General features: G+C 39.8%; 2 protein-coding genes across 4 annotated transcripts; both read left to right on the plus strand.

Annotated features, from left to right (window-relative positions):
- Positions 1-212: 212 nt before the first annotated feature.
- On the plus strand, positions 213-2,463 carry dnajb9a (DnaJ heat shock protein family (Hsp40) member B9a). Its single transcript, XM_026177063.1, has 3 exons — positions 213-423; positions 750-978; positions 1,409-2,463. The coding sequence occupies exons 1-3, from the start codon at positions 379-381 to the stop codon at positions 1,831-1,833; spliced, it is 699 nt and encodes a 232-aa protein (XP_026032848.1). The 5' UTR covers positions 213-378; the 3' UTR covers positions 1,834-2,463.
- Positions 2,464-3,383: 920 nt separating this feature from the next.
- dnm1l (dynamin 1-like) lies at positions 3,384-13,565 on the plus strand. 3 transcript variants are annotated; one of them, XM_026175415.1, is made up of 20 exons: positions 3,384-3,637; positions 6,031-6,175; positions 6,670-6,699; positions 7,323-7,369; positions 7,894-7,965; positions 8,048-8,134; positions 8,443-8,605; positions 8,769-8,889; positions 8,982-9,113; positions 9,271-9,477; positions 9,606-9,726; positions 9,808-9,963; positions 10,069-10,158; positions 10,249-10,341; positions 10,510-10,563; positions 10,872-10,943; positions 11,640-11,816; positions 11,968-12,077; positions 12,164-12,323; positions 13,139-13,565. In XM_026175415.1, the coding sequence occupies exons 1-20, from the start codon at positions 3,536-3,538 to the stop codon at positions 13,193-13,195; spliced, it is 2,196 nt and encodes a 731-aa protein (XP_026031200.1). In that variant the 5' UTR covers positions 3,384-3,535; the 3' UTR covers positions 13,196-13,565. The 3 variants fall into 3 exon arrangements, with proteins under 3 accessions (XP_026031200.1, XP_026031202.1, XP_026031201.1); XM_026175417.1 differs by lacking the exon at positions 10,872-10,943 and having other exon boundaries at positions 3,385-3,637; XM_026175416.1 differs by lacking the exon at positions 6,670-6,699 and having other exon boundaries at positions 3,385-3,637.
- Positions 13,566-13,663: the final 98 nt, after the last annotated feature.

Genomic DNA, 13,663 nt, shown 5'->3' on the forward strand with positions numbered 1-13,663 from the left:
CGGGATTTGCTGTTAAAAATTGAAGCGCTGCAGGTGGAATTAAAGAAATGCTACCCAAATAGTTCAATCACATAAACAGCCAAAAACTTTTGCATCAAAATTAAATAAAACCACTTGTGCGTATTCAAATAGTTATAGCGAGTTTAGTAACTAATGCGAGTGCCTGTGGGACTCACAACACTAATTATGGACATTTTAAGAAGGAATATTTACGGCATTGACCGACAGAGGGCAGATAAGATAGAATTCGTCAGGTCTAAAGAGATACCGCAAAACTAGCGAAGAAGACATGGAACTAATCTCATTTCACACTACTCGTCTATAACACCTACTAATAACAACTTAATACCATGATGTTTGGTGTTGGTTAAACGGTTAATGACCGCTTGTGTAGAAAGGAAGCGGCAGACGACACCCAGACAGGTAATTGATTGAGTCGCAGCCTGAGTAGACTGTGATGGGGACCGCTAGCATGTGTTAGCCACGGCAGGCTAGTATTAAGAGAGGTTGGTGCCGCCGTTTAAAAATGTAAAAATGTAAAAGATAAATTCTAATTCAAACAGCAGTAGCCTGTACCAGTTCTTTTCTTATTGGCTAAGTTTTCATTCTCCAAATGTAGGTTAAGACAGATGTTGCGTTTAAAAGGCGGTGGTTCTTCAGAGGCTAGGACATGTGATACTACCAGTTACACCGTGCTGTCTGGCTTGAAACTCACTATTTGTGCTGTACTTTTCTCTCTTGAATGACAGGACACTGGAGCCATGGCAGCTGCACAGTCTGTGCTAACGTTTGCAGTGTGCGTCCTCGTGATAACAGAGCTGATACTTGCCAAGAAGGACTACTATGACATACTGGGAGTGCCTAAAGGGGCCACAGAGCGCCAGATAAAGAAGGCTTTCCACAAGCTTGCAAAGAAATATCACCCAGATAAGAACAAGAGCCCTGATGCTGAAGTGAGATTTAGGGAAATTGCTGGAGGTACAGCTGATTTGTTTATTTTGGCGTATTTTGGGAAAATTCGTAGTTATCTGGCATGTCTTGGATATGATTGTTATTGTAATGTAGCGTTTTAATTCACTATCAAACAGGAAAATTGATATTTAGACTGTTAAAATTTATATTTATGAGTGACAAATGAAATGTGAACAGTACAATGTGTGAATCTGATATTACTACTACTAATAATAATAATTAATGATAAGGAACACTGATGCATGTTGGGGTTTTCTTGGTGGCACATGTTGATCCAATGGATAAGTTTGTCCTTTAATTGATCACCAATTACCTATATTACAGTTTGGTTAGTCATGCCTTTAGTCGGGGCTTTTTCAGCCACACCTTTTTTAATGTTGAGATAATAAAACTCCCTCACTTTGACTGAATTTTGTGTTTCTGTATTTCTGTGCAGCTTATGAAACTTTATCAGATGAGGCAAGAAGAAGCGAGTATGATCAGTTCGGGGACACTGACGCGTACTTCGATGGGGAGACGCAAGGCAAACACAGACAAGGTGCCCACCAACCTTTCACCTTCAGTTTTGATGACATATTTAAGGACTTTGACATCTACAGCCAGAACAGACACGCCCGTCACCGAAGACACTTTGATGAACACTCCAGGTCCCACAGCAGACATAAAAGACACTTTCAAGGTGGTTTTGGAGCCGGGGTTATCAATGATATGTTTGATGATATTGAGAGAATGTTTACTTTTGACAGACACACCAAACAGACTGAAAACCGGTTTCATGGTACGTCGAAACAGCACTGTAGAACAGTAACGCAACGCAGAGGTAATATGGTAACTACTTACACAGACTGCACTGCATCATAGGGTGCAATGTAAATGGCTTAAAAAAATGCCTTAAAAGCATACAACATATTTGTATTTTTCAAGTTGAAGAAAGCCAGTTGGTTCAAAATACTGTGAAGCGTGAACATTTGTGTTAAGCACTGACATTCAGGAATGACAGGCACTGAATAAACAGGCAATTTAGCTTAGTTTTAAAATGAAATAAGCTATCTTTTTCCAACATATTTCCAGCATATTTTCACTTGTGAGTGATTGTTGTAGTTTTTTGCTTAGTGGTGAAGTAAGCAGTTTTGTCAGTATTTTTTCCAAGCACCTTCTTTTGATAATGAAGTTTAAAAACATTATCTTGTTACAATTGTGGAAAAATAAATAACATAAAATTTAAGAAAAAAAATATATGTTGCTCAATATTGCACAAAAATGTATGTGTTACGAGTTTGCCTACCACTATTTTGTACAGGTTCTTTGTAAAGGGTTTGTTATTTTAACTCCACAATCACATATACTGGCAGAAACAGTGGCAGCCAGCAGTGTTTTGCTTGCAGCTGTCAAATGAGCAGAAACAAAAAACCTGTAAACCTCCACATGTTGGTTTGTCTAACTTGTGTTTTGGAGTTTTTACTTGAAATAATAAAATATTCTTGTACTCTACAATGCTGGACCTTTTATGAACACTATGATCATGAAATTACAGCCAGTTCAACATGAAAGAAATTGGTTGATAGCTGGAAAGCCAAAAATACAAGTAAGAGAGGATTGTTTGGGACTTGGATTTAAGTGGAAATTGCTTCATCTAGCCTCAAGATAATTTGTCAGATACAAATGATGTTGATTCAAATAAAATATGTTTCACAAAGGTTTTGCAGGCCTAGCAGTGGTTCTCTGATTCACTGAGACCCACAATGTTTCTGACATGTATTACACAACATACCACAACAATGTATTGCCTCCAATATTCATTAATCATTAATAACTAAAGTTTATATTTAAAGAAGTCAGCACAATAGTATCAGCAAACGCTAGTATGCTGAACTTAACATACTCATTTTTTTAATTTGAGTTGTCATAAATTAAAACGCTTCCTTATTGCTTAAAAATAAATTGTCAATGTTGCATCAGTCTGGTTGTGTTATTTCCATTAAAAACGTGTTGTTGTGTTAGGGTATGTGTAAAGTAAATTGTGGAAGGACTGTTAAAACTGAACTACCTCGGAAGCATATAGGCTTTTAATGCCTCTTGTGTACTACAAGCATCAGTGCTGGTTGAGTTTAACACTGTTAATATTCCTCATTAGTTCACTCCTGTATGAAGTGCACTTGACACTCTGCTATAATGTAGTAAAATAAGCAATAGCCAGGGCATAATAAAATGTCCAGACAAAACTTTGAATTAGAATTTAATTTTTGTCTGTGTTCCTATAAATATTTTGACGCTCACCGTGGTTACTGTTGCGTTGCGGGAAAAATAATTATTATTGTGGGAGTACGGCTCACGATGTAGCCTCTAGGAAATGTAGTTCGGCAACAATCGAATCCCGAGAAAGAGGCGTAGCTGCGTTTGACTGTCGTGAACGTCAAGTCCCATAATGCAACTGTGACTAACTACGTGCGTAGATGTCCGATCCGAAGACAAACCAGTAGCTTTTAGCTGCGGGACATTGAATGACTTTGTACCCGTGTGCGTTAAGAAAGTTCTCTGTTTGACAGGTTTAGAATCGGCGCTAATGGAGGCACTTATACCTGTCATAAACAAGCTGCAAGACGTATTTACAACTGTCGGCGCAGACACAATCCAACTGCCGCAGATAGTTGTTGTGGGAACACAGGTGAGAGACGTCACTTTGCTTGAAAGCTAACTTTTAGTTAGCCTGCAGCAACTTATTGTTTTGACTCTTTGTTTTCACCGCAGTTTTTCTTTCACTTTCACGCAGACACAGTACTATTAACTGTCCATAAAAGCATAACGTGGATTTTTAATTGTTTTAGTTTACTGCCATAGTAAACTAAGCAGGGTTACGGTTGACAGTAGTAGTAGTACAGTAGTGTTTATCCACATGTTCTAGCCTTGTGGTTAGTCTCCAGAAAACAAAATCAAGTGCTGTTTTTCTTAATCTAGTTACATAAACAATTTGACCAGCCGTCTGTCGTTTTTATGGAAAACACAATTTGTACTTACGACTTTATGAATAACCTAGACTAAATTTAAGTTTGCCAATTTCTGAAGAACACCTATCTACAACTAGTGCATCCCATCAGTATTTTATCTGGCAATTCTTTAGAGATTTAATATACTATTAGTTATATTTATCGCATCTTTGTTAATATTACAGCGGTGAACAATTAATTAAAAACGTCTTTCACCCTACTGTACCCAAGTGCAATTTAGCAGCACCACAAAAACTATTACTGACATGAAGTCAACATCTATAATACAGTTTCTCACTACCTTGTGGAGTAGTGAGACATTGAAGCCTAAGTGGTTTAAAGTGGGAGGTTTTGCCTAAGGCTAATGGGATGTGACTGTCTCAGACGTATTGGCAGGGATGTGAGGGTGTTAGAGTAAAACCAGGCAAGCCAAAGGATGTTTTTGACCCATTAAGACCGGATGCAACATGCTTGTGTCTGTTCTTTTAATCTTTGTCCTTGTCAATGCTCTGCTTCAGTTAAGAGCAGCTCAGAGATTACACTGAAGGTTTTAATAATTGTTTTTTGTGTGTGTGTCTTGTCCATCATTAGACCGACTTATAGCAGTCAGATCAACTTTAGGTTTACTGCTACAGCTGCTGCTCCTACTGTGGAAGATTACCTGGCCGTTTATGTGCATTTTGCTAGCTATGTGAAGTATTTCACTTTACACACAGTTTCGTTAGAGATGACTCAACTACAAACTGAATCAAGCCTACAGCGCTATGCAAGTGTCTCCTTAAATATTGAAGAATCTGGGCAAGTGGAGAATAAAAGAAATCGTCACAGGCCTAAAAACCTACCTGTAGCAGATGCACAGTATCTGAAAGTCATGTCCTTAAGAAATAGGGTAAAAGTCCAGCAGTGACCTGAGAGATGCATCTGGCTCTTCAGTTGATACATCTAGTGTTCACCAATCAGAAATGGTGGCTGTCAAGAAGCATTTCTTAAGGAACTGAAAAAGGTAGAAAGGCTGAGCTATGCCAACATTACACAAAAACTGAACTGAAAATCAGCAGGTCTTCAATTTCAAATCATTCAAATCCTACTCCTGAAGACTACTTAAAGAAATTGCAAGAAAGTTTGCCTTAGAGAGTTCAGGCTGTGAAGAAGAATAAAGGTGGTCATATGAAAGTTTGACTTTAAAGCTCATTAGAATTTTACAAATTCTGTTTCTGCCTTATGTACTGTGTTTCCATATATTTTTGCAGGTTTAAATAATCGTTGCATTTATTTCCTCCTTTCCATGTAAAACATAAAGGAATGAGGGGTGGCTTGAGACTTTCACACAGTCCTGTATCAATGGAAACACCATCCCTTATACTGGTGTTAATGCATTATAGCGCTTCCCTCCTGTGTAGACAAAAATAGTGCACAGGTTAAAAAACTTGAATGTTTGTCAGAACTCCAAACTTTAGTTCCTAAATTAATACTAGTTCCTCTACTAATGCCTGAAAACATTTGTTCAGCGAAAATGGGCTTTAAAAAATAGTGTAATGCTAACCTCTCATGGGGCTTCCTGTGTGAGAGTATTGGTTCATGTACAGCAAATAGAATCAGACCAAAGTGATGCTTTTTGCTGTTTCTGACCATGTAATTAAAAATGATGTTCGATTAAATGAAGCCCTGATTAACCACACCGGTAAAATACATTTATTATGGTCGGGAGGTTTTTCTTTTGTGTGGGGCACCAAAATCTCGTCTGTGAATGCAAAACTCTGTGTCAGTTAAGAGGTTTTTTTTCTGTATGCTGAAAACAACTTTTTCTGGCCAATGAATGAGTCATTCATACTTGAGCCTTTTATATGAGGTGATTTTGTTCTCCACCCAAAAGGAGGGAGTGTGTAATTGGGTTTGTTTGACTGTTTGTTACCAGTCTGGTGTCCAGTTTTCTAAGTACTGTGTTTAAATTTTGCATGGTGGTAGATACCAATAAAAGCTCGAGCTGATTTAATTTTGGTGAAAATCGGGTCAAGATTACGCCCTTTGGGGGGAGTTTTGTTGTTTATGATCTTGTTGTTGTTACTTTCTACAGAGCAGCGGGAAGAGTTCGGTTTTGGAGAGCCTGGTTGGCAGGGATATTCTGCCACGAGGGACTGGTGTTGTCACACGCCGGCCTCTCGTCCTCCAGCTAGTGCACATCGACCAAGAAGACCGCAGAAAACCCACAGAAGAGAATGGTAACATAACTGTCCCCTCTTCTAATTTTTATGTCGAAAATGAACATTTATATTTTTCTAAATAGTTAGTTTTAAAGTCAACTTTTTACACATTTTCAGCCTTTGGTGTTTTCTAACGCATTTTTCAGACTGGCATTTGTTTAGTAGTTGGATTAGTCCACTATGCTTCCAATTTTCTGACAAAATTTACAGCTTTAATAAAATGTAAAATAAAGGGAGCTCTTTAAACAGATTCTTAATTGCTTTTTATTGTTAGAGCAGTTAGAGTGACTTCGTATTGATGGTGTTATTATCTCTGATTGAGAACAGATGCCACCCGCTTCTCAGTAAAAAACAAAAACAAGGAACTGAAATGTGCCAAGATCCTGCGTGTAGTTTGTCCTGCCCTCTGGGAATGACTGCAGAGTTACTCTGCATTACTGCAGAGTCTCATGCAGGGGCTGCAGATTGCCGAGTTAACTCTTTTCTCTCCTGTCGTCTCTCTTTAACTGCAGAATCCAAGAAAAACGGACGCCTTTACAAAGGTCTCCTTTTCCCATGTTCTGTATCCCACTGTGTTTGTATCTTATGTAATCAGCCCCCCCACCGAATCCAACGCTCCCCACCACCCATCTCTTTTCTGTATTTGTCCCCATCTTGCTTTGTATTTGTATAGCTTTTCCAAAACTGCAAAACCATGTGGCTTCATCTCATGCCCTTCCGCCCAAATAGGCTGGTGTCTGTCATTTGAAGTTTGTTAGAGAGAGTTGGCATATTCTGGTCAAAAAATATACAATTGTGTTGAAAATAATTATAAGGGCCTCATAGAGCAGCTTCCTTCAGATGAACAACAGACCCCAACCTGTTGATTATTGCATCAAAAATCAGCTTACTTTGATTTGTTTTGATTTTTTAAATAGCCTTTCTAGGTTTCTGCTTTCCAGAATGCACTTTATTTTTGCTTTAGGTTATTTACTTCCTTTACTGTTATGTGAGAACAGCTCTTCAGCTGTGGCGCCTTCTCCTCTGAAGAGTTTATCTTTCACATCCTTGCCGGCAGAAAACACATTTAAATCAGGGATGTAATAATAGTAACGTTTGTCTCAAGGCCACATCTATCACGTAATCTGTATCTAAAACATCTGTCCTCGACTTTGTATTTCTGCAGGCATCGATGGAGAAGAATGGGGCAAATTCCTACACACCAAAAACAAGGTAGACTTTTCAGCCTATTCTCCACAAGGTTAACACTCTCATGCCCATGCTGTACTGTGTATTAGAAACATCTGAATATTTCAAATACAAAGGTGAAAAAAGACACATCTTTGTTCTTTGCCCCATATTTACTTTGACACATATGCATTGAACAGGACGACATTTTCTGGTTTTGCGGCATGCCTCAAATGTAAAACATGTTACAGGATCAGGCACACACACCCTTTCAGCTGCTAAAAATATCTTTTTGGCCACAGGGCTAATGTCCTCCAAAGCTACATTGTGTCTTTTTCTGAGTTTCATTTACTGTAGTTCTTCATGTTTGAACAAATAAGCTCTTATGAGGTGCTGAGAGCCTCGTGATATCAATTGGATTTTCTCAGGATTTCTTTGTAAGTGTTCCCTGTCATGTACTTTCTGCTCCTCCCAGCTGTCCTTGTCTTTTCAGTGTCAACAAATGCTTTTTAAAATTAATGTTGCTCATTCTTACCCCCTTAATATTCATGGTTAAATCATCTTTTCAGATCTACGCAGATTTTGAGGAAATCAGACACGAAATCGAGACAGAAACGGAACGAATTTCTGGCAGTAACAAAGTGAGTGTCAAACATGAATGGAGAAAATGGATGAGCTTTAAATGTCCACACCAACCTGAAAGGTGCTTTATTATGTTTGCAGGGAATTAGCGATGAACCCATTCACCTAAAAATCTTCTCTCCACAAGTTGTGAATCTCACATTAGTGGATCTTCCTGGCATCACCAAGGTAAGACAAGTTTGCTAAGCTATTTGTACGTTTTATAACAGGAACTAGGAAGCATATTGATCCATATTGTACATTAGCTGATTTAATGATTTTTTCTTTCTCCTTGCTCATGTATCTCTGTCCAGGTCACATTCATTGATTATTCAGATGAAAGCTAGTTACATGTAGCTTGAAAGGACTGATAAGTGTTAAATAAATGTGCTTACATGAGTAGTTATGTGGTTGTAGGCTTTAATACCCCACTGCTATTTATTAATCAGCTGTGGTCATCTGCCATGGATAAAGTCTACTTGTATTTGTTAAAACAGGTACCAGTGGGCGATCAGCCAAAAGACATAGAGATCCAGATCAGAGAGCTGATTTTAAAGTATATCTCCAACCCCAATTCAATCATCTTGGCTGTGACTGCTGCCAACACAGATATGGCGACATCAGAGGCTCTCAAGGTGGCCCGTGAGGTTGACCCTGATGGTAAATGGCATCCCTGTTTTGCTTTGGTTTCCTCTTCTCTCCTGGTTGTTTTTAGTTAAATCAGCACAAGCATTTATTTTCATTTCTCCCTCACACGTGCTCTTTGCTTTTCTTTCCTCAGCAGTGGTTTTTTTAACATTGGGTTTGTGCGTTCTGTGTTTAGGTAGGAGGACGCTAGCAGTGATAACCAAGCTTGACCTGATGGATGCTGGTACGGACGCCATGGATGTCCTGATGGGCAGAGTCATCCCTGTTAAACTGGGCATTATTGGAGTAGTAAACAGGTATCGGTGCAGTGAGTGGTCACACAAGGCAAAACTGCGCCTTTTAAGTTCAACTCAGCCTCATAGTTATTTTTGTTTGTGCACTTGATCAGGAGCCAGTTGGATATCAATCAGAAGAAGCTGGTGGCAGATTCTATTCGAGATGAACATGCATTCTTACAAAAGAAGTACCCCTCCCTCGCAAACAGAAATGGAACCAAATATCTGGCTAGAACATTGAACAGGTATGAAAGTGATACATTATGTATGTATTTAAATTTGAAATATTGACCTTTTTTTTAGCCTAATTGTTTGAGTTTTAGTCCCTTCCTGACAAGATGAAACAGCACTGGCTACACTAGTCCGTAACAAGCCTGCCGACTTCCTTTCTTATTATCACAGGTTACTGATGCACCACATCAGAGACTGTCTCCCTGAGCTGAAGACGAGGATCAATGTGCTGGCAGCGCAGTATCAGTCTTTACTCAACAGTTACGGTGAACCTGTCGAGGATAAGAGTGCCACGTTGCTGCAGATTATCACCAAGTTTGCTGCAGAGTACTGCAACACAATAGAGGGCACGGCCAAGTACATCGAGACAGCTGAACTGTGAGTTACACAACTCTAAACTGCATTTACTTTGTTATGCCACCAAGGGGCGCTAGCATCATACTTTCCTTAATGAAAGCCCATTCTGCATCTGAGTGTGCTTTAATGTGGTCCTTTCTCCTCCTCAGGTGTGGTGGAGCACGGATTTGTTATATATTCCACGAGACGTTCGGTCGCACGTTGGAGTCAGTCGATCCTCTGGGTGGTCTGACAACCATTGACGTGCTCACTGCAATCAGAAATGCAACGGTTGGTTTCTGTGACATCCGTTGATTTGATAGTCTTAAAAGGCACTTTTTTCAAAGCTTACACTTTAATTGCCTTTGTCAGGGCCCGAGGCCGGCTCTGTTTGTGCCCGAGGTTTCGTTTGAGTTGCTCGTGAAGCGGCAGGTCAAGCGTCTGGAAGAGCCCAGCCTGCGCTGCGTGGAGCTCGTTCACGAGGAGATGCAGAGGATCATCCAGCACTGCAGTAACTACAGCACGCAGGTCAGACACGCCCTCACCAGCGACTAAAGCACAGAGGTGTGCTGTAATTGCCGAAGGTTGTAACATTAGGCTTTCATTTTGATTGATTGTTCATCATCTCTGCAGGAGTTACTGAGGTTTCCAAAGCTTCATGATGCTATAGTAGAGGTGGTCACATCCCTTCTCAGAAAAAGGCTCCCAGTCACAAATGAAATGGTCAGGAACTCCTCACACTTGTGGTATTTATAAAGGAAGTTAACAAACAGCCCCTAATCTGAAAAACCTATTTTCTGAATCGATTTTCAGGTACATAACTTGGTTGCCATTGAGCTGGCGTATATCAACACCAAACACCCCGACTTTGCTGATGCCAGTGGCCTTATGAACAACAACATCGAAGTAAGAGATTGGCCACTACTTTCATTTACATTTATTTAATGCAGTGTTTGTGTAATCCTCTTTTGTCACCTCACACTGATTGTTTTTAATTATGATTTTTCTTTTCCAGAAAAGGGAGAATTTTCTCTTCTTCTGCTTGTGATATTTTTCAAAATTTTGTTTTTGTAGGAGCAGAGACGGAATAGACTGAGAGATCTGCCCTCTGCCGTTCCCAGAGATAAGGTACAGTTTGTCTGTCTGAGAGTAACTGCTTTGTGGTAACACACTTTAACTTCTTCTTTCCTGCATATGTAGATTTATTTAGTCAGGGCAAAACCAGCTGTTCACGTATACATGCATATATAAAGTTATAAGAATATAATAAAATATACAAATAAAAAAATTATGTGCTTTCAGTCTGCTTAACCTGAAGCTGCCCAACTTGTATGTCGGGCATTTCTTCTATCTTACTGTATGTAAGGCTCATGCACACCTTCCGCTTATAGCTCCTGTCCATGCTCCTCTCCTTTCTTCCTCATGTCTTTCTTTAGTCCCTTAGAGGTCCTGGGGGGCAGTCTCTCTCCCCCACCGAAACTTCTGCCCATGAGGGCGAGGTCACTAAGGTGTGTCTTGTTCATTTCCCCTGCCTGTGTCTACATCTGCCCACCCCCAGACTTTCTTTGATTCCTTTAAAATCAGCCAAACTGTGTTTCTTTGGCTCTTACACTTTGATTTGCATCTAACCCTATTTTCTGCATGCTGGTTGCACGGATAGAAAAAGCACAATTCCCAGCTCAACTGAAATGACATGAGGTTTTTGTTTGTTTTGGGGTTTCTTTTAATGGGGAATTGAAGAAAACCTTACTAGCACTGGTAGACTATATGATATGGACACTCTTTGTAATTTTATTATATATTCACTCCAAAGAAAGATATTCAAGATCTGGTTTAGGTAAATCTGTTACATTTTGTGCCAAGAGCCATTACACTCAGGATTTATATCAAATTTTATATAGTTAAATAATTTTAAAAAGCCTTTGTGTCATGATTGCTTCACCCAGTCATACACTGCCTGTCATTTTATCCACACATTCCCTTTGCTTGCTCAGTTCACAGTCAGGACAATGAGCACCAATCTGGATGAACGTCTTTGTACTGAAGTCAAAGAAGACCTATGGCATGCTGATATTTGAAGCATGTCAAAAATTATCAGGAAATTCCTTCTGGATGTGCTCTGTTTTTTTGGGGGTTTTTTAAATGTTGGATCAGCTGATGATTTTACTTGTTTTCATTACCTCTTATATCTCTCCCCTCTGTAGGGAGCAGCCAGTGTTTCTCAGAGCTCTTCTGTCAGTGACCAGACAGACAGTGGCACGGGCAACTGGAGGAGCATGGTGAGAAAGGGCGAGGAGATTCCAGCTGGTGACAGGGCCATGCCCCAGCCTCTTATCACTGCAAGTCCCCAGAAGGGCTATGCTGTCAACCTATTAGATGTGGTGAGAACTCTGCATTTGTATAAACAGGTTTAAAAATTGTTTTTGCTCGATGGCAATATCTGGTATTGGTAAAATGTTCTGTAGATGTATTGTAAGTGCACTAATCTGCCGAATATTATAGCTATTAGAGTTTCTCTTATTTCATTGTCAGCCTGTTCCAGTATCAAGAAAGTTGTCTGCTCGGGAGCAGAGAGACTGTGAGGTCATCGAGAGACTCATCAAGTCTTATTTCCTCATTGTTCGGAAAAACATCCAAGACAGGTAAGGATTCACGGTTTTTCATCTGCAACAGAGTAAACGTTAACATCGTTAATCCTTACTATACGTTTTACTGCGTTTGGCCTCAGTGTACCAAAGGCAGTGATGCACTTCCTGGTGAACCATGTGAAGGACTGCCTGCAGAGTGAGCTGGTGGGTCAGTTATATAAGACGACGCTGCTGAGCGACCTGCTGACAGAGTCCGAGGACATGGCTCAAAGACGCAACGAGGCTGCTGACATGCTCAAGGTGACAGATTCATCACAAAAAAGCATGAGCCAATGTCATACAAAGTTATATTTTATCCAGTAAATATAATATTGTGGCGTGTTGAGGGAGCAGCTAGTTCTCTCTCATCATGCCCTAGGACGTGCTGCTGTTTAGATGTTCTTGTTTTATTGTTTATGGTTACGTTACTTTTAACTATTATCTTAAATGTTGTGTTTGTACTGCGGTACAAAGTCACTGACAGTTATTGTTTTATAGAAAGAATGCAGTACCATAAATGAGTTCTGTTACGCTGTTATTGACCCTCGAAGCACAGTGTAGCACCAGCAAGTGTTTAATAAAGAGCTCCCCCTACCAGCTTGGGGTCAAACAGCAAGCTCAATCTGTGTGTGGAGCTTCCTTGTGAAGATTCCTCTGCATGCCACAATATATAACTTCTTTTTCCAAAGACAAAGAAATGTCTTATGAATTAGGAAAAGCCTTAACTATTTAGCATGCTTTGTTATTGCAACATTAGAGATATACATGGTTCCTCAGTGCTCTGAAGTTATTGTTGCACTGACTGTTCTGTGAACACAGCATCTTTCTGTACAAACGTTCATTTAGACATTTGTTTGAAGCCAATATGAGGCACGAGAAATGAATCAATCTAGCAGATGATTTTTCAAATCTTTTTAGCATAAAAATCCCTCTACTTACCGCAGTAAATCAGACTTATGATTCTCTTGTGTGACTTGATGGAGAAACTGTACATCCCAGTATGATCCTAATGCGGTGTGATGACGACATTAAAATCAGTTATTAGATTACATCTGTCTTCTCATCTCTGTGTCTAGGCGTTGCAGAAAGCCAGCCAGGTGATAGCAGAGATCCGAGAAACCCACCTGTGGTGAGGATGAGCAATCTTCAGCAAGCTCTCTTCATCCTTGTGGGGACCCTCACTGTCTTCATGTGGACCATCCCACCTCCCTGTCGAGTCATGCAGCAGCTCAGGCTGTAGAGACAACTCAGAAATGCACTGGTGTGGATATGTGTATATGGAAACATAGTTTTAATGTACAGCAAGGAAGTAATAATCAGGGGAAGTACATTTTAGTCACTCGCCATCGGCATCACGTATACTTCTGTCCTAGATTATTATATTTTTCTTAATGTAAGTAAAACAGTACATAAATAATATTATACATCACGACTATGTGGGGCCTTGCTGAGGAATATGCGCTCCAACTGTAGATTTTGATTAAAGCTACAAATGAAAACTCATGTGACACCATGTATATGCCCTCTTTATTGGATTTTGAAGTAATTTGTGCACTGCAAAAGAAATGCACTTTTTTGTAATTGTTAACATACCCCATACC

This window comes from Astatotilapia calliptera, chromosome 7, assembly GCF_900246225.1.
Source record: "Astatotilapia calliptera chromosome 7, fAstCal1.2, whole genome shotgun sequence".
Lineage (NCBI taxonomy): Eukaryota > Metazoa > Chordata > Actinopteri > Cichliformes > Cichlidae > Astatotilapia > Astatotilapia calliptera.